This window comes from Peromyscus eremicus, chromosome 13 (genome assembly GCF_949786415.1).
Source record: "Peromyscus eremicus chromosome 13, PerEre_H2_v1, whole genome shotgun sequence".
Taxonomy (NCBI): domain Eukaryota; kingdom Metazoa; phylum Chordata; class Mammalia; order Rodentia; family Cricetidae; genus Peromyscus; species Peromyscus eremicus.
Window position 1 is genome coordinate 1307474 of NC_081429.1, and position 26654 is coordinate 1334127.

Here is a 26654-nt window from a genome sequence, read left to right on the forward strand (position 1 = left end):
CCCTGGATGGCCTGGAACTCAATATGTAGACCAAGCTGGCCCTGAACTTAGAGAAATACACCTGCCTCTGCCTCCTGAGTTAGGCATTACAACCACCTAGAGAGGTGAGAGTTTTGTTGGGTGGTTTGGTTTGTTTGGTGTTTTGTTTGGTTTGTTTTGGGTCATTTTTTTTCCTTTTCTCTTTGGCTCTGTGAGGGGTGGAACCCAGGGCCTTCTGCTTGCTAGACAATTTTACTACTGAGCCAGATCCTCCCACCCCTATTAGCTTTAAGATCTTCAGTCCTAATAATTCTTCACTCTTTGTATGACTGACCTAAGACACATAGTAAGTAGTCTTTTGGAATTCTGTTTTCTCATCTATTGCAAGTAAGTTCCAATGTTAATTTGACTTTTACTTTACAGTCTTTACTGTATCTTTAAAACCGTTCTTTTGAATACTTTCTCCTTGAAGGTCTGGTGTCACATGGAGGCTTCTCTCCCTCCCCCATCCCCACCCCCAGTGTTTTAGGCATCAATGAATTGAGAATATCTGTCTACATGCCATCCTCTAAGTAATCTGCTATATGAAAACTTCCTACAATATTCTTAACTTGTGTTTTCACTTTTTAAGACAAAGCATCTTTTAGCCTAGGCTGTCTTGAACAGGATCCTGATCATCCTGCCTCTGCCTCCCAAGGGCTGGGATTATTATAGGCATGAACCACAATGCCTGGCATTCTTTTAAAAAAAAAAAAAGAAGAAGAAGAAGAAGAAAAGAAAAAAATCCCTTTTCTTTTTTTTTTTTAATAATTTATTTATTTGTAGTTTATGTACATTGGTGTTCTGCCTGCATGTATGTCTGTGTGAGGGTATCAGATTCCCAGAATCCCCAGAAACAGGAATTATAGACAGTTGTGAGCTGCCATGTGGGTGCTGGGACTTGAACCCAGGTCTTGTGGAAGAGCAGCTAGCACTCCCAACCATTGAGCCATCACTTCATACCCCTTCTTTTTTTGTTGTTTTTTTTGTTTGTTTTTTGTTTTTTTTTTGTTTTTTGTTTTTTTTTTTTCTCGAGACAGGTTTTCTCTGTGTAGCTTTGCGCCTTTCCTGGAACTCACTCTGTAATCCAGGCTGGCCTCCGAACTCACAGAGATCTGCCTGCCTCTGCCTCCTAAGCGCTGGGATTAAAGGCGTGCGCTACCACCGCCCGGCCCCTTTTTTCATCAACAACTGTTCTTTAAACTAGCAATGGTGGGAAAGACCTTTAATTGTGACACTGGAGAGGCAGAGGCAGGAGAATCTCCAAGTTCAAGGCCAGTCTGGTCTACATAGGGAGTTACAGGCCAGCTAGGGATACATAGTGAGGCCTTGTCTCAAAAATTAATAGGGAAAATATTTTAAAAGGACTGTTATTTGGGGCCATATTCTTTTTATCACTCACTCACATGTAAAATCCTTCTCAAGACTTAGTCTATTTTCTTTATCAAATACACTACAGTTCTACAAATAAGAGTTTATTTCAAATCTGATTAAGTTGACCTCTTTTCAAAATTAAATAAGTCAAAGGGGTCTGGAGAGATGGCTCAGCAGTTAAGATCACTGACTGCTCTTCCACAGGACCTGGGTTCAATTCCCAGGACCCACATGGCATATCACAACTGTCTGTAACTCCAGTTCCAGGGGACCAGACCCCTATGGCAACACACCAATGCACATAAAATAAAAATAAATATTTTTTAATAAAAATAAATTTTTTAAGTCTTTAATAAACAAAAGTCAAAAATAATTATAGTTTTGAAATATATTATGTCTAAGGACAGGATAATTTTTCTAAACATACAGGAAACGGAGTACTTAGTAAGAGGTAGCCTGGCATAAGTATTTAAAAACTGTTCTATAGACCACTCTTCTGGAGAAAGCCATGTCTCTCTTCTCTGTTGATGCCCAGTTTAACCCTTATTCATTTTTGTTTTTTAATTTGGAGAGGTGGTTGTGGTGGACACTTTTAATTCCAGCACTAAGGAGGCAGAGGCAAACAGATCTTTGAGTTCGAGGCCAACCTGGTCTATAGAATGAGTTTCAAGACAGCCAAGGCCATACAAAGAAACCGTGTCTAGGAAAAACAACAACTTTTTTCCTTGCCAAGTATAGTGGCATACTTTGTGTAATTCCAGTACACAGAAGCAGGACTATTGAAAGTTCAAATCCAGCCTGGTCTACATAGCAAGTTCCAGGACAGCCAGGGCTACACAGAGAGACCTTGTCTCAAAAAAAAAAAAAAAAAAAAAAAAAATTTAAAGCAAATTAAAAACTTCATGTGCTAGCAAGATGCCTCTGGAGTTAAGGGCACTTGCCACCAAACCAGATGACGAGTCTGATCCCTGAAACCCACATGATGGAGAGGATGTTGCCCTCTGACCTTCACGTGTGTTTCTGTGTGTCTCCGTGCTCCCTCTACCTCACAAACACAAATACACACACACACACCAAAAAGAGACTGTAATGGTCCAATTATCCTTAAATTCACAGATGTCCCCCTGCCTTTCCCTCTGATAGCTGGCATTAAAGGCTTGTACCACCACCACTACACCTAACCATAGCCATATTCTATCCTCAATGTCTCTAGTCCAAGCTAGCTTCAGACTTGCCTTAGAGCTGGAATTACAGGCATTCACTAACCATACCTAGCATATTCTTCTATTCCTACAGAGGCATTCTCAATGAATAACTTAATGCTATAAAGCAAATCTTTGTGATCCTAGCCCTCAGGAGGCTGAGTTGGGAAAATTTCAACTATATAAGGCCTTTGAGGGCTACATAGTAAGTTATGAGGCCAACTTGGCTTACATAGCAAGACCATCTCTAAACAGAAACAGGGCCAGCAAAGATGGTGCAAGGCACTTGCTGTTAAGCCTGATGAACTGAATTCAACACCCAGGACACACATGATGGAAGGAGAGAGCCAACTCCCCAAAGTTGTTTTCTGACTTTTACATATGCACTGTAGTACATACACATAAATACACACAAATAAATGCAATTTTAAGTTTTATAATAAATATAAACTTTCTCAGTGTAACTTGAGGCCAGTGTAGTTCTAGTCTCAAATCTTGCCTTTATTATGATAATCTTAAGGCTTAGAAAAGGGAACATATTTTTCTTTTGAGGAAGTGAGATAGGGAGGTAGAAAGGGTCTCTCTATATAGTCCATGCTGGTCTAGACCAACTAACCTTGAATTCACAGAAATCCACCTTCCTCTTCATGTGAGTGCTAGGATTAAAGGCGTGCACCACCATCACCACTACCACCACTATGCATGGCCAATGTACTATTTCTAAATCAAGGATTCATACATTATTCTCACTCTAGTTTTAATAGTGTGTATACTGAATCTTTTTCGAGACAGGGTTTCTCTGTGTAGCTTTGCACCTTTCCTGGATCTTGCTCTGTAGACCAGGCTGGCCTCGAACTCACAAAGATCCACCTGGCTCTGCCTCCCGAGTGCTGGGATTAAAGGCGTGTGCCACCACTGCCCGGCTTGTATACTGAATCTTAATGTTATGAGAACTAGTAGATTGATGGTATATCAGACTAGAAAAACATTTAAATATTACTTAAGCTGGAGGTATTTTTATATGTGAATCTAAGAAAATCTCAGTTTTTCTGAATACAGATATTTTCCTTAATCTACAACTTAGTATATATATATTACTATAAGGGACAAAAAATATGAGATTCCTGCCTCCAAAGAATGAGATTCCTGCCTCCAAAGAATGTCCCATTCATCCAACACCTTTCTTTTATATACCAGGTACTATTCTAGAAGCCAGGGAATTACCAGTGACAGCCACTTTCATGAAACATTCAATCTACTAGAATATTAAAGTTAGTATTATAAACTTAGAATTTTTTTCTAAAAGAAAAACAAAACATGGGTCTCATTACTTAGCCCAGGCTGGCCTTGAACTCAAGATCCCCCTGCTTCAGACTTCTAAGTGATGGGATTACCAGCATGAGCCCTTCCTCCTAATAAGTATAGTGTCCAGTGCATATAATCATTCATAACCTATTGCTGAGTTAACAGTATAGATTCTTTAAAATCTGTGAGCCCAAAGAAAGCCCAGAAAATTGCTTTATATTATATGGTTGAGGCTACTAATGTTACAAATACTTTATCTTCTGAGACTGGAAGCCCACTGGTAGTGTTTGCCTATTATACATAGGGGCTTGGGTTTGAGCCTCACCAATACTCCCATGTATACAAAAATTCTGTCTTAGCCGGGTGGTGGTGGTGGTGGTGGTGGTGGTGGTGCACGCCTTTAACCCCAGCACTCTGGGAGGCAGAGCCAGGCGGATCTCTGGTCTATAGAGTGAGATCCAGGACAGGCACCAAAACTACACAGAGAAACCCTGTCTCGAAAAACCAAAAAAAAAAAAAAAAAGAATAGAAAGAAACTAGAGTTATTCTTTCTGCTTTGTTGAATATAAGCAGAAAATAAGGCAGGAGCTGGGGATGTGGCTTAATTGTGGTGTGCTTCACTAACTGAGAAAAAAGACACAAGGAAGTACTGCACTGACTGGCTTGATTTGGCCCCAAATAAAGGGATTTCTCTGGTAAACTGAGGTCATTCAGTAAGCAATAGATTGCATATTTTGGGAGGTAGATGGACACAGTTGACTTGATACTGGGTATTTTTCTAAGAGGACCTAGGAATCTGAGAATCATGCTTTTCTGAACCCTATCCTCACACACCCAGTTCCTGGAAGCCACATATACAGTTGGAGGAGAGCACAGAGGTACATCTGCTCTTTGCTTCTGCCTACTTTTTACCCACTGACTGTCAGCCACAGCCCAGATGTTTTCCACCTGCAAACTGCTGTCCAGAAGTCAGGCTCACCTGTGTTCTCTTGTCCTCCGCCCCTTGGCGCGGCTTGCCCAGCCTCCCGTCTCCTGCTTTTTGTCTGCCCTGCTCAGTCCTTTTCACCTTCTCCCCTGTAACTGAGAACACTGAGCCCAGCTCTGTTCCATCGCTCCTGGGGTGTTTTCATTTTAGCCACTGAAGTCATTCACATCTTCCTGCTCTTCCTGACACCACAGCTGCAATAAACGCACCCTTCCCTACCCCACGGGTTGGGTCAGGTGTTTATAATAATAAACTGCATTATTCTTCTATTCCTCATGTCTGACACACTTTAGAAAAATGGTTCCCAACCCTGTGACACTCCAGGATGTACCTAATTAGAGTTGTGAAATGGCTTTAATCAGAAATTTGAAATTCCTTTTAAGTGGCATGGGGCACTTTGGGGAGGAAGAGGGATGGCATGGTCCAACTAAAGGGGTTAAACTCCTGAAAGTAAGTGTTCAGTGCTTAGCAGTGTAATATCACAGTCACCAAGAGGCTCCTCAGGCCTCACTTCAGAATTCCATAACACCTGCACAGACCTCCCTCCACGCCGCATCTTCTGCAGGTGAGTGTTCACTCTGCACCTGTGAACACCTACTCAATCTGGTCTCACCCCACATTGCCACAGATCGGCTGCATAATTATGTGGGGCAGTAGAGCACTTAATTGGGAGTCATTGAGTCATGGATCCTTTGAATCCTCCTGCTACCATGCAGCTCTTGACCTGGGGCAAGGCTCTTAATTTATCTGGGCCCCAGTTGCCTCCTCAACATACTAAGGTTGCTAGATGTAAAAGATCACTAAGGTGGAATGCATCGCTAAAATGTTCTTTCCTATGACAGTGGCGTTCGATCCTGGAGAAAGCACTAGATTTTTTTTTTCCCTTAGAATAATTGAATTGGCAAAGACTCTGCATTGGTAGCTGTATGACCTCCTTCACCTACCTAATGTTCCATTTTATTCATCTATGAAATGAACAGTTCTACCACGGCTGCTGTACAGAACAAGAGCCAAATAACTTAAGAAAGGCACTCGGGGCCAGTGTTTCTCAATGGCAGGTTTTGTGATCAAGATTGGGGAATCCTGCATGAAACCAATTGATATTTGCTTCTTTCTGGGACTTCTCAGACTTTAAAACCCTACTGTGAAAAGAAGAATGATTTGGCATATGAAAGAGGATAATGCAGATGAGGTGAATATGATGCAAGTTGTTACATGCGGGCATGAAGAGGTCGCAATGAAACCTATTGCTTTGCATAATGACTACATGCTAATAAAAACAGAACAAAACCCTGTTGTGTGTCATGAATCTCCAAGAGGAGACTGCAACTGAAGCTTTTTTTTCCCCCAGTTATGTGACCCTGGAATCTCCTTCCCTGAGGCTCTTCAGGAGTAGAGACTCTGAAATGCTGTTTGGAATATAGCAGGAAATACCAAAGGAGCCAACATCACCTTTTCCATGAAAACAACAGGAGTTCAGTCGCCTGTCAGTGACTTTCTTTTCCTCATTTATTTTCACAATCAGATTATGCCTCCCCCCCCCCCCCCCCCCCGCAAAAAAAAAAAAAAAAAACAAGTGATATTTTCATTGGTGTTGCATTTAGTATATGGATAAATTTTCATGAACTGATATCTTGTTAGTATTGTGTCTAACTTTCCTTTGCAAACTATCTAGGTAAATAATCTTACTACATGATAGTGTAGAAATCATACATTTATTTTCTTAGACTTCTAGGTGTTTCTTTTTTTCAGTCATCATTTTTTAACTGATAATTGCTTCTCCAAATTGTGTGTCCTGTTTCTACTTAGCTGGGGGTGGTGGTGACACAAATGATTCCAGATGTTAAGCAGACACTCTACCACTGGGCCAAAACCAGCTCCCCAAAGTTGACTTGTGTTTCTAGTAAATTTTCTTCTGGCTAGTGGTCTTGCTAAGTCAGCTACTAACTCAAATTCGTTACCTGTAGATGACTTTAGATTTTCTATGACTAGTCCATCTCTTCTATGAATAATGGCATTCCTTTTTTAATCATATTTGGTCTCTGGTATGGGAGGGGTTCTTTAGGAGAGGTTGTTTGGGTTTGGGCTGTTCTGTGAGATATTTATTTTATGGATCTAAGTGTTGGTCTACATGTATGTCTGTGCACCATGTGTGTGCCTGGTGCAGCATCTGATTCTTGGTACTGGAGTTACAGTCCATTGTGAGCCAGCATAGAGTGCTGGGAACCAAACCTGGGTCCTTCACAAGCACAGCAAGTGATCTTAACCCTGAGCCATCCCTCCCGCCCTGTTCTCTTTATGAGAAAGTCTCACTGTGTATGCACTTGCTGCTAGTCTTGCACTTGTGATCCTCCTGCCTCCACCTCCTAGGTGCTGAAGTTACCATCCCACTCTAGATTACACCCATTCTCAGTCTTAATCCTCACCATGCTTGTTCCCTTCAAAGAGAAATGATTGTTTGTAGACTTATGGGGAAGCTTTCAATATTTCACCACAAAATGTTTGGACTTGGCTTAAGTTATATTGTTTTGTTTTGTTTTGTTTTGTTTTGTTTTGTTTTTTTCCCCTGAGACAAGATCTAACTATATAGCCCATACTAGCCTTGTCATTAATTTTTTTCCTTTATTTTTTATTATTTGTGGGTGTGTGAGTGCACATGAGCATGTGCATGGATATGTGTATATGATATATATGTGCATTAGTGGAGGGAGTATGGGTAGGGGTGTGTGTGGTGTGTGTGTGTGTGTGTGTGTGTGTGTAGGGGTTGGTGCACATATGCCATGACACCTACTGGGAGGCCAGAAAACAATTTTTTTCTTGTTTGTTTTGTTTATGCCGGGTGTTAAGGGCATACGCCTTTAATCCCAGCACTCCAGAGGCAGAGGCAGGCGGATCTCTGTGAGTTCAAGGCCAGCCTGGGCTACAGAGTTCCAGGAAAGGCACAAAGCTACACAGAGAAACCCTGTCTGGGGGAAAAAAATTTTTTTTTGTTTGTTTGTTTTATTTTTGAGACAAGGCTTCTCTGTGTAGCCCTGGTTGTTCTGGATCTCATTCTGTAGACCAGACTGGCCTCAAACTCAGAAATCCATCTGCCTCTGGATTAAACACTCACACCACCATTCCCAACCAGCAGTGTTGGAGAATGGAAGTGAAATGAAGTCTAAAAGCAAGCAAGCAGAAGGAATATTTGTGTAGATGGTTAACCAAGTTTACCTTCCACATTAAAATACTTGAATTTGCCAGGCATGGTGATGTATGGTTTGTTTTTGTTTTTGTTTTTAAGATTTATTTACTATGTATACAGTATTTTGTCTGCATATACACCTGCAGGCCAGAAGAGGGTGCCAGATCTCATTACAGATGGTTGTGAGCCACCATGTGGGTGCTGGGAATTGAACTCAGGACCTCTGGAAGAACAACCAGTGCTCTTAACCGCTGAACCATCTCTCCAGCCCGTGATGCATGCTTTTAATCTCAGCATTCAAGAGGCAGGCAGATCTCTATGAATGAAAGGCCAGCCGGGTCTACATAGTGAGTTCTAGGATAACCAGAGCTACATAGTAGGAGCCTGTTTCAAATAAAATAATAATAATAATAATACTTCCAAAAAATAATACTTCCATTTACAGCTATTTTATAGATTACTGCTGTGGTCTTCTGACGTGGTAGAATAGTGTCATCCTTGTAAGCAAGAGATCAGATGGGTAGCTTAAGGTTAAAAAAAAGTTATTATTCTTGTGCTTCTCTGGGGGTTGCAGCCATTTTGTTGGCTGGCTGGCTGACCCCAGCATGCTGGAATAAACAACATTCTTGCTGATTGCATTAAAAAAAAAAAAAAGCCTATGTTACTACTTTTGATATTTAGGGGAAAAAATACTGGAGAGATGGCTCAGTGGTTAAGAGCACTAACTGCTCTATTGAAGGACATGGGTTTGAATCCAGCACCCACATGGCTTAAGGATTTAGGGATGTGTTAGCTCCAGTTTGAAACAGATTCAGACAACTAAAATCTTTTTTTTTTTTTTTTTTTTTTGAGAGAAGGTTTTACCATAGCCCACACCAGCCTTAAACTTACTTATTATGTGGCCAAGGCTAGCTTCGACTTCTGATCCTCCTGCCTCTGCCTCCTGAATGCTGAGACTGTCATCATGCATCACCCTCTCAAAATTTGATTTTTGGGGTTTCTGAGCAAAAGGAAGAAATTAGGGGTAAAATGGTTTATTATTGTTCTATTTCAGTAAAAAGCAGTGACCAGTGGTGGGGGTGAGTGGGAGCAGAGAAGAGAGGAAGCAAGAAGTGGGTGGGGAGGGGTTGGAAGGAGGGTTGAGAGTCAACCAGGACCATTACCGCCAATAGCATTGTAGTTAAACATTTGTTCTCGAGTTGTTAACTAGTAGGCAAAGTCTCTACCTTCTGCCTCAATTTCTTAGAGCCAGAATGATGGTTAGTGGGTAAGGTGCTTGCTGTACAAGTATGAGGGCCTGAGTGTGCATCCCCAGCACCCACTTAAAAGCAGGACTCAGAGGTACACATCTGTAACCCCAGACGTAGGATGAAAATAGACAACCTAGCTGAATCAGTAAACCACAGGTTAAATAAGAGACCCTGTCTCAGAAAATAAGGTGAGGCCAGTCGAACTTGCCTTTAATAGAAGCAGTGTAATAAGGAGGCAGAAGCAGGCAGATCTTTGTGAGTTCCAGGCCAGGCTGGTCTACAGAAGGAATTCCAGGCCTGACAGTACTACATAGTGAGACCCTGTTTAAAAAAAAAAAAAAAAAAAGTGGAGAGTGTGTGCAAGCAGCACACACATTTGGAAAGACAAAGTAGACTATGGTTGGAAAGTAGCACAAAATGATAAATACAGACCTTGCCTGGAATACTCAAGGTCCTTGGTCTGATCCTCAGCACCAAAAAAAAAAAAAGTCATTGCTTCATAGGCACTGAGAAAGAAATGGGCTCATAAATGTAAAGAGCCTAGAACTAGCTTAGGAAGAGTTCAGTTGGTAGAGTGCTTACCCAGCATGCAGGAAGCCCCAGACTTAACCCCCAACACTACATAAAAGCAGGTGTGGTGCTGCATGCCTGTAGTCCCAGCACTGAGGAGCAGAGGCAGGAGGAGCAGGTGTTCAAGGCTAGACTGGGGACACAGGCCCATCTGAAAAACACAATAATTGCCGGGCGGTGGTGGTGCAGGCCTTTAATCCCATCACAGGAGGCAGAGCCAGGCGGATCCCTGTGAATTCAAGGCCAGCAGCCTAGTCTAAAGAGCAAGATCCAGAACAGGAACCAAAACTACACAGAGGAAACCCTGTCTCAAAAAACCAAAAAAAAAAAAAGGCTATGCATTCATTGAGCTTCTACATTTCTGAAGTTATCCACTTACTAAAATGCATGTGTAACCCAAATCAACACGGGGCTTTCGCAGTCATTTGATAAGGGGTCCTATACAGAGTGTTTTCCCACAGAGGGCTGACAAGAAGGCCTGCTGCTGCTTGCTTCAGCTCTCAGGTGCTAAACCAACACCCCCATCATGCTCTGTGCAGTGCCCATTTGGGGCTTCATGGTTGTTGGTAGTTTTGCTATTTAACAAGATCCCCAAATGAGTCCTGAGTTCTAGCCAGTTTCCCAAACATGAGGAGACTGTGGTGTGCCCTAGGGATAATACATATGTACATAAAAGCTTCTTGGGGGTGTGAGTTGTAGCTGCAGACTGTGTGTTAGGTTTTGTTTGAATTTTTCCATTTGGAAATGATTGATTGTGAACCATAATTCTGTGGCTCTAGGCTGGCCTAGAATTCCATCAGGAAGGATGACCTTGAACTCTCCTACCTCCACTTCCTACATGCTGAGATTACTCTGTGCCACCAGGACCTGCATAAACTGACCTTGAGTCAACACTATATATCCAGTGTGGTACCTAAATAGAAACAAACAGAAAATAAGCCTGTAGGTTGGTAGAACTATGGCCAGAGGCTTGTTAGAACCTAGTCTGCACTTCGCTGGGACAGAGGTTGGGATTTGCTAATGTGGTACCTGCAGTGCCGTAGTAGAGAGTAACTGCCATGAGCAATGAGAACATGCTGACCAAGCACATGCCTTATTTCTGAGTTCATTGGTGCCATTCTAGTCCTCTCACTGAGAACTGATCTCCTAATATTCTACAGTCTCTGTTCCAACTAAACGTTTTTTTTGTTCTGTCCAGAATCATTTATTTCACTCACTGCCCCTCCCTATTCCTGTCTACCTACATACCATTACGATAGAAATCGCAAGGATGGGCCCATGACCCAAGGCCTCCATGAAATGCATTGTTAATTCAGACTAAACCAATATAGTCAACCTTTCAACTCCAATTGCTGTTTGTGTGTGGTGATAGGGATTAAACACTACCTTCAACCCCACATACACCCCAAAAGACTTCACATTTGCTAGGCAAATACTTTGCTGTCTTCCCAGCACCCCCAATTTCATTGTCTGTGGTATACCTCAAGGCTTAGGCTCTCCAGTGCTTAAGGAGATAAGTGCAGTCAGAGATAAGGAGGCAGGCCTGCAGTGGAGAAAAACAAACTAGGACTGATATCAGATGCTAGCATCAGTACCTCTGGGTCCTGCAGGGCCTGAGGCCGGCCAGAGCACTCACCTCCCCTGGTAAAATGGGGCGAGATTGGGCTCTGATCCTGTGGGATTGAGCTTGTCTCTTTAGGCCAATGATCCTAGATTAATGCAGCCAGGCCTTTGTGCTGTCTCAAATGCACTGTAACTAAGAATGTAAACCCTGCTTGTCCCTGAATTTGTCCAAAATTTAGTACGTTTGGATTCCTTCTGAATATCCTAAGATATTTTCTATATTTCATTTCAGGATCACTTTTCTGTGGCTTCATGACCTTTTTGGTTCTGTTTTGGATAGACAAATGGAGGATGGGAAGATGAACAGGGAGTAACACAGAAGCAAAAATCTTGCAGTATAGCCCTAGGAGAGTGGAGGCAGATAAGTAAAGCCCTGGGACATGCAGGGTCCAGGTGGACATAGCCAAGTCTTCCCATATGCCTTGAGGACTGTCAAAGAAATAATTTAAATTAAAAATAAAAAAAGGTCTTATCAGCATTCAGGAGACTGAGCCAGAAGTATGACAGGCCTGAAGGCAGATTAGCCTACAAAACCCTCCCCCGTCCCTTTTTTTTTAAGCCAAACATCAGGGCTAGAAAACTGACTCAGAGACTGAGTACTGGTTGCTCTTCCAGAGGACCTGGGTTCAATTCCCAGCACCCACATGGCAGCTCACAGCCATCTGTTACTCCAGTTCTAGGAGATCCAGTGCCCTTCTCTGGCCTCAGTGGACACCAGACATACACATGATACACACACATCTATGCACCAGACACCCATACACATTAGAAGGGGACGGGATACTGAAGAGAGCTCAGTGACGAAGAGCCTACTGTTTTTCCAGAGGACCTGAGTTCAGTTCCTGGCACTAATGTCAGACAACTTACAACTCCACGTAACTCTACTTACAGGGGATAAAATGACTCTGGCCTCCACAGACACTGTGCACAGACATACACATATCCATAATTAAAAATAATAAAAAATAGCCAGGCAGTGGTGACACACACCTTTAATCCCAGCACTCAGGAGGCAGAGGCAAGCAGATCTCTTTGAGTTCGAGGCCAGCCTGGTCTACAAAGTGAGTTCCAGGACAGCCAGAGCTGTTACACAGAGAAATCCGGTCTTCAAAAACAACAACAACAAAAATTGGTGATTCTCAGAAATCTGTACCCATGTTCTTTAGTGTATCTTTTCCTCTGAGGGCTGGAAAGATAGTTGAGGGTGTAAGAGCACCTGCTGCTCTTGCAGTTTGGTTCCTACTACCCACATTAGGTGACTCACAGTTGCTTTAACTCCAGATCCAGCAGTGTTGGAAGCCTCTGGCCTCCTTGAATACCTGCAGTCACATGTAGATACCCATACATAGACACACACATAATTTTTTTCGATTAAAAAAATGATTTTGGGGGGCTGGAGAGATGGCTCAGAGGTTAAGAGCACTGCTTGTTTTTCCAAAGGTCCTGAGTTCAATTCCCAGCAACCACATGGTGGCTCACAACCATCTGTAATGAGATCTGGTGCCCTCTTCTGGCCTGCAGGGATATGTGCAGACAGAACACTGTATACATAATAAATAAATAAATTTAAAAAAAAAAAAAAATGATTTTGTTGGGCCTATGAGGATACTGAACTAAAGTCTATCAAATTGTGCAAACAGGCAAATTGTATACTATGTGAATTATTTGTCAATATTTTGTAAAACATTTTAAAAAATTGAAAATGATTTTGAGACAGACTCACTATTGTAGTCTTGTGTGGCTTGTAATTCTCTCTTATAGGCCAGGCTGTCCTCAAACTCAAAGAGATCTGCCTGCCTCTACCTCCAGAGTATTGGGATTAAAGACATGTACCACCATGCCTGGTCAGGTTTTTGTTTGTTTGTTGTTTGTTTGTTTGTTTGTTTGTTTTGAGACAGGGTTTCTCTGTGTAGTTTTGGTACCTGTCCTGGATCTCGCTGTGTAGACCAGGCTGGCCTCGAACTCACAGAGATCTGCCTGGCTCTGCCTCCTGAGTGCTGGGATTAAAGGCGTGCACCACCACTGCCCAGCCTGGTCAGTTTTTAAAATCTAAGTCTCTTTTTCTGAGTGCCTCTTTGCTTCTCTTTACCCTCTTTTTAAAACTTTACATTAAAATATCTTTGGGGCTGAATTAATGGCTCAGTGGTTAAGAGCCATACTATTTCAGAGGGCTCAAGTCAATTCTTAACACCCACATTGGCTTGCAACTACCTGTTAAATCCAGTCCCAGGGGATCTGACCCCTCTGGTCTCCAAAGGCACCTGTACACATGTGACATACACAGATACACATGTACACATAATTTAAAAAGCTGCTGAGAATAAAAATGTAAGAGTCTTTTGGTCCATGTTCAGGTGGCATCTGGTCCTCTGATAGCTCTTAGCACAGAGTACAGTGTGAATTCAGTGAGCAGTTTTTGACTTAATAAATGTAAGTTTTATTTGTTAAAATTTAGTTTTGTTTGTTTGTTTTCTTCTCTGTACCTTATTTCCCCCAGTACTCAGGATTGAGCCCAGAGTCTCCGCACACTAGGCAAATACTCCACCACTGAGCTGTTTCCACAGCTCTTACTGTATCATTTCTACTACATTTATTTATTCATTTTGTGTGGGTGGGTGAGTGAGGATATGTGTGGAGGTCAGAAGACAAGTCTTTTGTTTATTTGTTTGTTTTTTTCGAGACAGGGTTTCTCTGTGTAGTTTTGGTGCCTGTCCTGGAACTCGATCTGTAGACCAGGATGGCCTCGAACTCACAGAGATCCACCTGCCTCTGCCTCTCCAGTGCCACCAAAATAAGGAATATAGGAAGGGGAAGGGGAGAGTTTCATATGGTTGAAAATAAGATCCCTGTGGACTACACTGGCGGGTGTAGACTTTAAGCAGCTGGATGGTTTACAAGGACTCCAAAAGTGAAGAATGAAAAACTCAACTGTGAAGTGGTGCACACCGTTAATCCCAGCACTTAGGAGGCAGAGGCAGAGGCAGGTGGATCTCTGAATCGAGGCCAGCCTGGTCTACAAAATGAATTCCAGGGGGTTGGGGATTTAGTTCAGTGGTAGAGCAATTGCCTAGCAAGCGCAAGACCCTGGGTTCGGTCCTCAGCTCTTGGGGGGGGGGGGGACAGAATGAGTTCCAGAACAACAGGGATATACCAAGAAACCCTATCTTGGAAAAACAAAACCAGGCTTGAGAGACTGCTCAGCAGTTAAGAGCACTGGCTGTTCTTCCAGAGGACCTGGCTTCAATTCCCAGGGCCCATTAAGGCAGCTCACAATTGTGTGTAATTTCAGTTCCAGAGGATCCAACACCCTCACACAGACATACATGCAGGCAAAACACCAATGCACATAAAAATAATCAATCTTTGTTTTGGTTTTTGGGTTTTGGGTTTTGGGTTTTTTTTTTGTTTTTGTTTTCTTTTTTTTTTTTTTTTTTTTTTTTTTTTTGGTTTTTCAAGACAGGGTTTCTCTGTGTAGCTTTGCACCTTTCCTGGAACTCGCTTTGGAGACCAGGCTGGCCTCGAACTCACAGAGATCCACCTGCCTCTGCCTCCCTAGTGCTGGGATTAAAGGCATGGGCCACCACCGCCAAGCAAATCAATCATTTTTTTAAAAAGAAAAGAAAATATCAAACCAACAATAAGAATGAAAAGCTAGATTTTAGCTCAGCAGTGGGAAAGCCTCATGGATGATGTTACCAGGGGATAGAAAACAGTTTAGGATAGAACTTTTCCGCTGAAGATCAAGGCAGGACTAGGAGGGAGCTCGGGAGTAAGGTGCTTGCCTGGCATGTGTGAGACAAATATGAAAAAGTCAAGGCAGAGAGAGAGTTGTGATCCACACTGGGATGTCCTTGTTGGGCTGGGGAGATGCCTCATTGATACTGGTTGATACCCTATACAGGTTATTTAAGGATAGGTTAGAGTTAAAATAGTCCTTGTAATAAATGATAAAATGTATCAGTAGCAAGAACTGTCTGATAAAACAATCTTGGTTAAAACATGGGAAATAAAGATTTCTAAGAAGTCTGCAGGAATGTGACTTGATACATTCTGGTACATTCTGATATATTCTTCTTGTGGCAGAAATCATTCATTGTCCCCAGTAACCAATTTTTTCCTTTTTAATAGTGAAAGGCCTACCTAATTTATAGCTGAACAAACAGACCTCACAAAGAAAAAGAAAAGGAAACGTTTCTAAACTACCCCACCAGCACCACCCTGTAGCTACATATAGCCACATAGCTAAGTTTTGGCCTTGGGATAAAGAGGAGCCCCAGGGATGCCTGATTTTCACCCTATATCCATAGAGTTACAGGTATGAATGGCCATACTTTGACTGTTATGTGGGTATTGGGACCCAATCTCTGGTCTTCATAGTTGCATTGTGGAATATTAATTTAAGGTGTGTTACATTCATTTATGCTGTGGAATATTTGTTTAATGATGCAAAGATGTGTTACATTCTTTTATGTTGCATTTGTTTTTTGTTTGTTTGTTTGTTTTGGTTTTGGTTTTTGGAGACAGGGTTTCTCTGTGTAGTTTTGGTGCCTGTCCTGGAACTCACTTGGTAGCCCAGGCTGGCCTCAAACTCACAGAGATCCGCCTGGCTCTGCCTCCTGAGTGCTGGGATTAAAGGTGTGCACCACCACTGCCTGCCTTTATGTTGCATTTGTTTAACTCTGTAAAGCTGTGTTACTTTGCCTGTCTAAAGCACTTCATGGTCTAATAAAGACCTGAATAGCCAATAGCTAGGCAGGAGAAAGGATAGGCAGGGCTGGCAGGTAAAGCAAATAGGAGCAGAAATCTAGAGGGAAGAGCAAGGAGCAAGAACAGGAGAGGAGGACGATAGAGGCCAGCCACCCAGCTGTAAATCAGCCACAGAGTAAGAAGGAAAGCAAGATAAATAGGATAAAGAGAGGTAAAAAGCCCAGAGGCAAATTGTAGTTAAAGAGAAAGGGGACAATTTAAGTTAGAAAAGCTGGCTAGAAACAAGCCAAGCTAAGGCCGGGCATTCATAAGTAAGAATAAGTCTCTGTGTATTTATTTGGAAGCTGGGCAGCAGGCCCCAAAAGAGTAGGAAGAAAAAACCAACTACATCTGTTTTGAAAAGAAAATATCTTATTGTATTGTTTATTTATGCGTCTGTATCGGGGCTGGGTTGTGCCGTAGCATATGGAGATCAGAGGACAACTTACAGAAGTCAGTTCACTCCTACCTTGTTAATCCTGAGCCTTGAATTTGGGGCATCAGGCTATTAGCAGACTCCTTTACCTGCTGAGCCATATCAGTGGGCCTCAGCAAGCACTCTTTTTGTTTTTGTTTAAGATTCTATTTATTATGTATACAGTGTTCTATCTGCACATATGCCTGCATGCCAGAAGAGGACACCAGATCTCATTACAGATGGTTGTGAGCCACCATGTGGGTGCTGGGAATTGAACTCAGGACCTCTGGAAGAACAGCCTGTGCTCTTAACCACTGAGCCATCTCTCCAGTCCTAGGGCCCTACCCTATCCCTTTTTGGTGAGTGTATATTTTTGTTACAGTGTTTTGTTCGTATTTTTGGAGGTAGGGTTTATCTGTATAGCCCTGGTTGTCCTGGAATGCCTTTAATCCTAGCACCCAGGATATAGAGGTAGGCAGATCTCTATGAGTTAGAGGCAGCCTGAGCTACATAGTGAGTTCCAGATCAGCTAAGGCTACATAGTGAGACCCTGTATCCAAAAAAAAAAAAAAAGTTCATGAAGAGATTCATTTGTAAAAATTTGTAAAAATTAACTGCAATTAAATGAAAAAATCAAATTTTAAGATTTTAAATAAAGCTACTTATTGGCCTATTTATCTCAGTATTTATCAAATTTAAAATTGTATGACAATATGGATTTGATCCCCAGCACAGTTAAATATTTTAAGTGTTATTGTACAACCAGTGATCCCCACTTTTTTTTATTGGAGGGACTCCCTGCCAGTTTGATTAGAAGCTTAGCAAGAGCATTTTCAGCCCTCTTGTGGAATTTAATCATTCTCCTTCATCACCACGTTAAGTTGTAAGTCGAGGCCAACAGAGTCCCTTCTTCCTTCTTGTCACACTGGTTTTCCCAGCACCGTCCTGCATTAGCAGAAAAGCAGCAGGGCAAGGATGCTCTGGCCCTTTAATGTGCTGAGTTATGGTCTGGATCTCTAAATGTATTTAATATGATTACAATACTACATTCACTTAAAATAGTCTCTTAGTCATTCACATGAAAATGTTCTTTTGCGGCAATGTCATCAATGTCTCCTGTTCTTTTTGTGTCTTCTAAAACAAGAGCCTTTAAACTCACAGTCTCCTTCTTCAGCTTCCCTTCCATGCCTGTGTCACCATACCTGGCCTTTCTGGACTCTTAACATTGTTCAAGCCGGGCGGTGGTGGCCCACTCCTTTAATCCCAGCACTCAGGAGGCAGATGCAGGCGGATCTCTGTGAGCTCAAAGCCAGCCTGGTCTACAAAGCGAGTTCCAGGACAGCCAGGGCTGTTACACAGAGAAACTCTGTGAGACAGGGTTTCTTTGTGTAGTTTTGCGCCTTTCCTGGGACTCGCTTTGGAGACCAGGTAGGTGTCAGATGATGCACAGAAGTGAGGAAAGGGCCAGAGGTGTATGCTTGCCTCATTTCCAGCACCAAAGAAAGAAGTTGTGGTGGCCCAAGCCTGTATTCATAGCACTCAGGCAGTGAAGGCAAGAGGATCAGAAGTTCAACGTCCAGCTGGAGAGATGGCTCAGAGGTTAAGAGCACGGACTGCTCTTCCAGAGGTCCTGAGTTCAATTTCCAGCACCCACATGGTGGCTCACAACCATCTGTAATGAGATCTGGCACCTTCTGTGTACATAATAAATAAATAAATCTTTTTTTTTGGTTTTTTCGAGACAGGGTTTCTCTGTGTAGCTTTGCGCCTTTTCCTGGATCTCGCTCTGTAGACCAGGCTGGCCTCGAACTCACAAAGATCCACCTGCCTCTGCCTCCCGAGTGCTGGGATTAAAGGCGTGCGCCACCACCGCCCGGCCAAAAATTAATCTTTAGAAGAAGAAGAAGGGCTGGAGAGATGGCTCAGAGGTTAAGAGCACTGCTTGCTCTTTCAAAGGTCCTGAGTTCAATTCCCAGCAACCACATGGTGGCTCACAACCATCTGTAATGAGATCTGGTACTCTCTTCTGGCCTGCGGGTATGTGTGCAGACAGAACACTGTATACATAATAAATAAATAAATAAATAAATAAATAAATAAATAAATAAATAAATCTTTAAAAAAAAAATAATTGCTAGAAGAAGAAGAAGAAGAAGAAGAAGAAGAAGAAGAAGAAGAAGAAGTAGAAGTAGTTCAACGTCATTCTACAGTATTGAGTGGAAAGGAAGACAGGAAGATGCTGGTTTGCAAACTAGGTGTGAACGGAAAATGGGGGCTGGGGCGTGGTAAGGAAAGTAGATAGTTCTAGGAAACTTGCTTGTCGGGTTGAAAGGATAGCTCATTGGTCAAGAACTCATGTTGTCCTAGCAGATTCGATTCTCAGCACCCACACAGGGGCTCACAACCATCTGTAACTCCAGTTCTAAGGAACCTGGTGCCCTTTTCTGGCTTCCAAGAGCACTAGGCTCACATGTGGTGCACATACATGTACACGTGAGAAGCAGAGGAAGCTCTGATTGAATGAAGTCCTGAGTAAATGTGTATCTTGACATGGACAGAGCCTGTGGAAGACTCTGAAACCAATTGGCCCGTGGGAAATTGGCAAAATCATTACCCATATGGGCCAGGCTCCAAAACAATGGCAAACTTTCCCCAGGCGTCACAGTATGAATGTTTATGGATCAGGGTGTGCAAAGACTAGAAACTGTAGCTTCCTCCCACTGGATGTTTACAACCTGAGCTGCTTGCCTACAGAGTTCTCCTACTGAAACTAGCTAATCCCCATACCCCCCAATCCCCATGCTGTACCTAATAAATATGCTGAGGTTCCAAGTTGAGGCAAGTAGCAATAACAGAACCGACCTGATCCCAGTTTTATTGTGTCTGTCTTTTCTTCATTACCTCACTTCCTCTAGCAGAGTTCCTGGACCTAAGCTGAGCAGGATGTAGCATACATACATGCAGACAGATATTCAGACAGACACATAAAATTAAAATAAATAAATCTTAAAAAAAAAAAACTTGTTTCTAAAAGAAAAAATAGAAGTCTCAACTTGTAAGGAAAATATGATCAAAGACTTCAAAGACTCATTGGTATAAAGCCAGAAGTGGTGGCTCATGCCTGTATAATCAGTTCCAGCTACTTGGGAGGGAGGGTAAGATAGGAGTATCAGCACAAACCTGAGCAAGCCTGAGCCAACCTTGAAAAAGCAAATGGTCATGTACACACTAGGCCAGAAACACAGGCAAGTATGCTTGTCTTTCCACAGCGTCAGCGTCAGAATATTATTGAATAACAAATTTACAGGGTGTAATGGATCCAAAGACAGCAATTTGTCTTCATATCGTATATTACATAGCACAAGTCAATAAATCAACATATCTTTATATATATATATATATATATATATGTATGTATGTATGTATACACACACATATATACATATATATATATATATATGCACCTATGTATGGGTTACAGAATGAGTATCAGCTAAAGAGGCTTCAGCAGCACTCAAGAGGGCTAGAAGTGGGCTGAGACAGAGTCAAGCACCAGGAGAGAGCTGCTGCAGTTAAAAGACTTTAGGAAAAGGACACAGCAGGTCAGGTCCAGGTACACACAGACAGACAGGCAGACTTGTAGGAAGTCAAGAAGACTGCATCAACAGCTGGGCACTGAGCTGAGTCAGTGAGTTCTCCATCTGAGGCCCATGGCATCAAAAACTAGAACTTGAGTTACAGATTGTTGTGAGCCTGTGCCGCCATATGGTTGCTAGGAATCGAACCTGGGTCCTCTGGAAGAGCAGCAAATACTCTACACTTCTGAGCCATCTCTCCAGCCCCGATATAGTTTTTGTTAGAAACGTGTGAGGGTGCTTTTTGTTTTGTTTTTCATTTATTTTATGTGTGTGGGTGTTTTGCCCATTTGAATGTGTACTGCATGTATGCCTGGTACCCACAGAGGTCAGAAGAGGCCATGGGATTTCCTGGAACTAGAGTTAAAGATGGTTGTGAGCTACCAGGTGGGTGCTGGGAATCGAACCTGGATCCTCTGCCAGAAGAACAAGTACTCCTAACTACTAAAAGGAAGGAGTTAATGGAAACAAGACTGGACAGGGAGCAGGAGGAATGTGGTACAATTGAAGTGGTACTCATCTTTGTGTTAGATCTGCCACTGGCAAAGGGGACACAGCTCCTCACCACATCTACAGTTGCCCGAGTTCTTAGAAGTCTCCACTCAAGCAAACCTGGGGTTTGTGGTGTCCATAAAGAAATTAATTTCAGAGTGAGCCAGAAATGAAACAAAGTTGGATTGATGGGGGAGGGAGGGGACAGGACAAGTGTGAGCCTCTCTAACAGAGGCCTTTAAGTGTGTTTACAATGGGGATATATACTCTTGTGGCTTTCTGAATTATACCTCTACAGCTTGCTAAGGACTCCCCCTTCTCTCCAGAATTGTCTAAAGAATGTAATTTATAACGAAGTTAAAAGCTAAAGAAATTTTCTCAGTAAACAAGATTGTAAAGAGGATTTATGAGGGGTGCTATTTAGGTTTAGGGGAAAGAAGAGAGTGCTAGAAACCTAAGGTTATGTATCATTTTAGCCTGAAGTAAATGCAGCCTAATTATCATCTTTGGCATCCTTGATTGAGGTGTCTCTAGAAACAGCACCATCTGATCTGTTGTGAGAGGAATGTATTTATTGCCTTTGACAATGCCTTTTGGGAAACAGATTGTCTCTGTGGTCTTGGGTCCCTCTCATTAGGGTCTGATCCAGCCTTTTTTTGCAGTAAAGACTGATAAGCTTTCAGCCTCTTCCTGTCCTAGCCTTTTCTTCCCATATCACCACAATTCTACCATTATTATTTTATTTTTTTTCCGAGACAGGGTTTTTCTGTGTAGCTTTACACCTTTCCTGGAACTCACTCTGTAGCCAAGGCTGGCCTCGAACTCACAGAGATCCGCCTGGCTCTGCCTCCTGATTGCTGGGATTAAAGGCGTGTGCCATCACCGCCTGGCTCTACCATGTTTTTATCCTATGGCAGATACAATTAGAATCATTTGCCGGGCATGGTGTTAATCCCAGCCTTCGGGGATCTGAGACAAGAAAATCTGAGTTCAAGACCAATCTATTCTTCATTCATGTCTATGTCAAGGCCAATGTAGGCTACACTACATTGTAAAAGTCGATCGAAAACGGTATTATTTTTATTTATTTATTTATTTATTTATTTATTTATTTATTTATTTATTTATTTGATTTTACTGAAGTGCTAGGTGTTTGTCCTGGTCCTGTGAAACTCTTTCTTTTTTTTAAATTTTATTTTACTTTATTTTATTTTTTATTTTTATTTTATTTTTGCTATTAAGACAGTATCTATTTAGCAAGTGAAGGCTTTACCTAATAGGAAAGTATATAAACAGCATTTGGAGAAATTTAATCATGGGCTTGAAGTGTCTTACTTAGTGAAGGGAAAAACAAAATATTGTTATAAACACTATTAACAGCAAATCAATACTTAAGAAAACATTATTTTTGCACATAAAAAAATCAGGCATCTGTTTTATCTAGTTGTAACAGAATGTTGACCTTGGGAATTATAATTAAGTTAGTCCCAAAAAGGGAAAGAAAGAAGGAAAGAGAAAGGAAAAAATTTGAAAGACATGAAGCGAAATCTCTTCCTCACCTTTTTACCCAGTTTCCCTTCCAACTAACCCACCCCAGATCATCATTATCTTTGTGTGTTTCTTTTCTAAGTTTTTTCAATTTTTATTTATTATTTATTTTTCTATTATCAACTTGATACAGTATAAATCCCCCCCCCCCAATGCCGTTTATTGAAGGAGGGAAGGGGTCTTAAATACAGGCGTAAAGCAGCACAATGGGAGAACCCCGGAGGGCAGAAGTTCACTACCGATGTTTTACAATCTTGCATCTAAGCTGGAAAACGGTATTATTAAAGGTGTGTGCCACCATGGTCAGCTAAGAATTTTTGTCTGTTTTCTACATGTATGCAAGAAGATCTTGGATCCCTCAGAACTAGAGTTACAGGGTGTTGTGAGCAGCCTAATGTAGAGCTAATGTAAGAGCAGCAAATGCTTCACACTCTGAGTAGTTTTTCCAGCCTGATTAAAAAATATTTTGATACTTGGTTACTATTTAGATTTGGGTTAAGATTGAAAGCCGTACAGTAAAAGCTGAGATGGCTTCCTGGCCTGGTTAGTTAGTGGCATAAGATGGGAATTCCTTCTGTTCTGTGTAGGGGGTAAGATTTTCCCTCTCAGATGTTAGTGAACATAGGTAACCCCAGCAGCCACTGCCAGGCTGTGCCTGTGCACTAACCAGCCTTTACTTGAAACCCGCCCTGCCTGAGCCAGGAGAAGCAGAACAATAGGAAGGTCTAAGTCCCCAAGGACAGCCTTCAACTACAGATCTTGCTGTGTCTGAGACTTCCTGGGTGAGCCTCCATGCCAGCCTAGAGGGGCAACAAATGCATCCTCACAGTTCTAGGTTCATATGAAAATAAAACAGAAAAAAATGTTGTGCCTGTGGACTTCAGAGAGCAACTTTTAGAAGTTGGTTCTCCCCTTCCACCATGGGTTCTGGATCAGATAGTCCCCTCTCTGGCTTTTATCCACTGAGCCACTATACCACAGGCCCTAAACAAGGTTTTGTGTTCCTTTTTTGCTTTGAAACTGAGTTTCATGTATCCCAGGCTGGCCTTGAACTCACTATGTAGCTGAGGGTGACCTCCAACCTCCTACCTTCCTGCCCACACCTTCCCAGTGCAGAGTCATAAATGTATGTGCCGCCACATCTTGTTTGAGATACATTTTATAGGAAGCCAGGTAGGAAATATCTTGAGTTTGTATATCATAGACAGTTTATGTTACACTTCCTTCATGTTTTGTTGTATACCCCCCACCCCACCCCATCCTAAACCCCCACCCTACACCCCCAACCCTAATCCCCCCACCCCCACCCCCCAAGGGTTTCTCTGTGTAGCCCCAGCTGGCCTCAAACTCAGATCTGCTTGCCTCTGCCTCCTGAGTGCTGAGATTAGGGCCTGCTCCACTACTGCCTAGCTTCAGTTTTTTCCTCTTTAAGTCTTTAGGAACCTAGGACTGGGGTAATAGTGATGAACAGTCACCTGAGTTCAACCCCCAAGAAACAAAATAAAGGGACACAGTAGCATACATCTGTAACACCCACCCACCCCCCAGTGCTTTTGTTTGTTTGTTTTGTTTTGTTTTGTTTTGAGACAGAGTTTCTCTGTGAAACAGTCCTGGCTGTCCTGGAACTCTCTTTGTAGACCAGACTGACCTCAAACTCACAAAGATCCGCCAGCCTCTGCCTCCCAAATGCTGGGATTAAAGCCACGCACCACTACCACCCAGCTAATCCCAGTGCTCTTAAAGTGAGGTATAAGGTAGAGACAAGGAAATTCTTGGAAGTTTTCAGGCCAGCATATAAAAACACCACCACCAACAAAAACCCGTTCTTCTGTGATGGGGGATGTATATTAAACATACATCTATGTTCTATTGGCTGGAGTTTGGCAACCCCTACAAACCCTATAAAATGAGACTAGGAGGGAAAAAATACTGACTTCTGGTTTAAATATTAGGGTAGCACATCCAGGTAGACATATTCATAAGCCAAGAGATCTGGGCTGGAGATATGAATTGTGAGTCATAGGCATACAGGAGCCAAGGAAAGAGGCTTTGGGGCAGCTAACATCATGCAGGAAGGTGGGGGGTGGGGGGACCAGAGTGAAGGTCAAAGTCCAAGGAGGTTGGCTGGGAGTATGAGAAGAAAGCCAATTTGGGTGCAGTGGCTTAAGAGCTGTGAGAGATTTATGTGCAGAACCCTGGAGACATGCAAACCAGCCTGAGCTTGAAGAGAGCTCCAGACGCCCTGCCTACCAGTCTAGGACTGGGAGGAGCCAAATGTTCCCGGCAGGAGCAACAGCAGGCAAACACAAGCATTGGTATGCAGGCAAAATAATACCTGAGGTGGGACATAGGCAGGGTGAACCACAAGGGATTGGGAAATCTGAGCTTCAGGCAGAGTGTTGAATTTTTTTTTTTTTTTTTTTTTTTTTTTTTTCTCTTCAGTGCTGGGGCTAGGACTCAGGGCCACTCACATGCTAGGCAAGCACTCTGTCACTGGGCTACACTATTTTCCAGCCCCCTTGTGGATCTTTTAAGAATTCTCTTAGCAGCAGCTAGGAGCATAAAATGAGAATGGTAGACAGAAAAGCTTTGTAGCTGGATATGGTCGTGTGTACCTGTAATCTCAGCACTTGGGAAGGATGAGGCAGGTGGATCACCAGCCTGGGGTATAGAGTGTGTTAGAGAGGAATTTAGGAGTAGCATTGATTCTTTCCAACTGGCTGGATGAAGGATAAAAATGAACAAGTCTTCCATATTTCTGCTGCCTCCAGAGACTGGGATTACACTGTCACTGAAACAAAGAACTGTAAATGCTGGGGGTGTAGCTCAATTGGTAGAGTGCTTGCCTAGCATGCACAAGGCCCTGGGTTCGATCCGTGGCGTTGTAAAAGAGCATAGTGGCACATACTACGCACTTGTAATCCAAGCAGTTGGGAGGCAGAAGCAAGATGTTCAGGAGTTCAAGGCCAGCCTCCACCACATAGTGAGATATTGAGTTCAGGACCAACCTAGGATACAAGAGACCATGTCTAAACCTTTTGTCCCCATCCTCCACAAAGAAAGCTATGTATTCCTTCTTCCTTCACTGATGGAATGCAAGCTTCATTGAGATGGAATTTTATTTATCTATTTATTTCCTTAGTTGAGACATTCATTATAAAGACCTAATTGGCTTGACCTCCAATACATAGAGATCTGCCTGTGTCTGCCTCCCAAGTGCCAGGATTAAAGTGGTGTGTCACCATGCAGGGCAGGACAGGGGGTTTTAATCATTTTGTGCTCTGCTTGTATCCCTGGAACCCCAAACTGTATGGCACTGGTTGAAACTCAATAATTTTGTTTTTCATTTTTGTTTCTTTGAGGCAGAGTCTGGTGTTGTGGAATCTTATTTTAACTAAGCAAAGATGTATTTCATTTGTTTATGTTGTGGAATATAACTATGTGAAGGTGTGTTACCCTTATGTTGCATTTGTTTAATTATCTAAAGATGTGTTGCTGTTTCACCTTGCCTGCCTAAGGCACCTGATTGGTCTAGTAAAAAGCTGAACAGCCAATAGCTAAGCAGGAGAGGGATAGGTGGGGCTGGTAGACAGAGAGAACAAGTAAGAAGAGAAATCTAAGCTCAAGAGAGAAGAAGGAGGAGAGAATGAGGAAGTAAGAGAGGACATGCCCAGGGTCAGAAACCAGGCAACCACCAGACAGGCAGAAACACTGGAGGAAGCAGGAAAGTAAGACATATGGAAAGAAAGGTAAGAAGCCCAGGTAGATAAAGGCAAAAGGTAGATAAAGAGAAACAGGTTAATTTAAGTTAAAAGAGCAAGCCAGAAATGAGCTAAGCATTCATAACTAATCATAAGTCTCAATGTCATGATTTGGGAGCTGGTTGGTGACCCAAGAAAAGAAAGCCTGGTACAGTCTTGTAGCTAAGGCTGTCCTGGAACTTATGATGATCTTACCTTAGCCTCTGGAATACACTCATGCTGCAATACCCCTCCTAGCCACTGAGTTAGCATAAACGCTCTTTCTGTGGTTCTGGAAACTCAGCCCAGGGTTTAACACATGCCAGGCAAATACTCTATCACTGGGCTAATCTCTAGTCCTTCTTTGAATTTATTATTTTTATTTATTTATTTATTTGTTACCCAGGCTGGCCTTGAATTTAGGATCTGACTGCCTCAGCCTCCTAGTAGCTGTAATCATCTACCAGTGCTACCAAATCTGGTCAATGAATTATTGGTTTTCCATTAAATTACTGAAGAGATCAATGTTCACATAACCAGTAAGTAAGTCTCCATGAAGATGTG

The 26654-nt window shown here is 42.4% G+C and overlaps 1 protein-coding gene across 2 annotated transcripts in view; it reads left to right on the top strand.

Moving 5' to 3' along the window:
• Fbxo36 (F-box protein 36) overlaps positions 1 to 26654 on the top strand; it is a 57206-nt gene that overhangs the window by 2226 nt on the left and 28326 nt on the right. The window contains exon 1 of one of the 2 annotated variants that reach the window (XM_059278596.1): positions 15659 to 15826. The exons of the other annotated variant lie outside the window; for it this stretch is intronic. Coding sequence (XP_059134579.1) covers positions 15791 to 15826 — 36 coding nt within the window. The 5' untranslated portion in view covers positions 15659 to 15790. Of the gene's footprint in view, positions 1 to 15658; positions 15827 to 26654 lie in introns of those variants that run through there. 2 annotated transcript variants of the gene reach the window in all.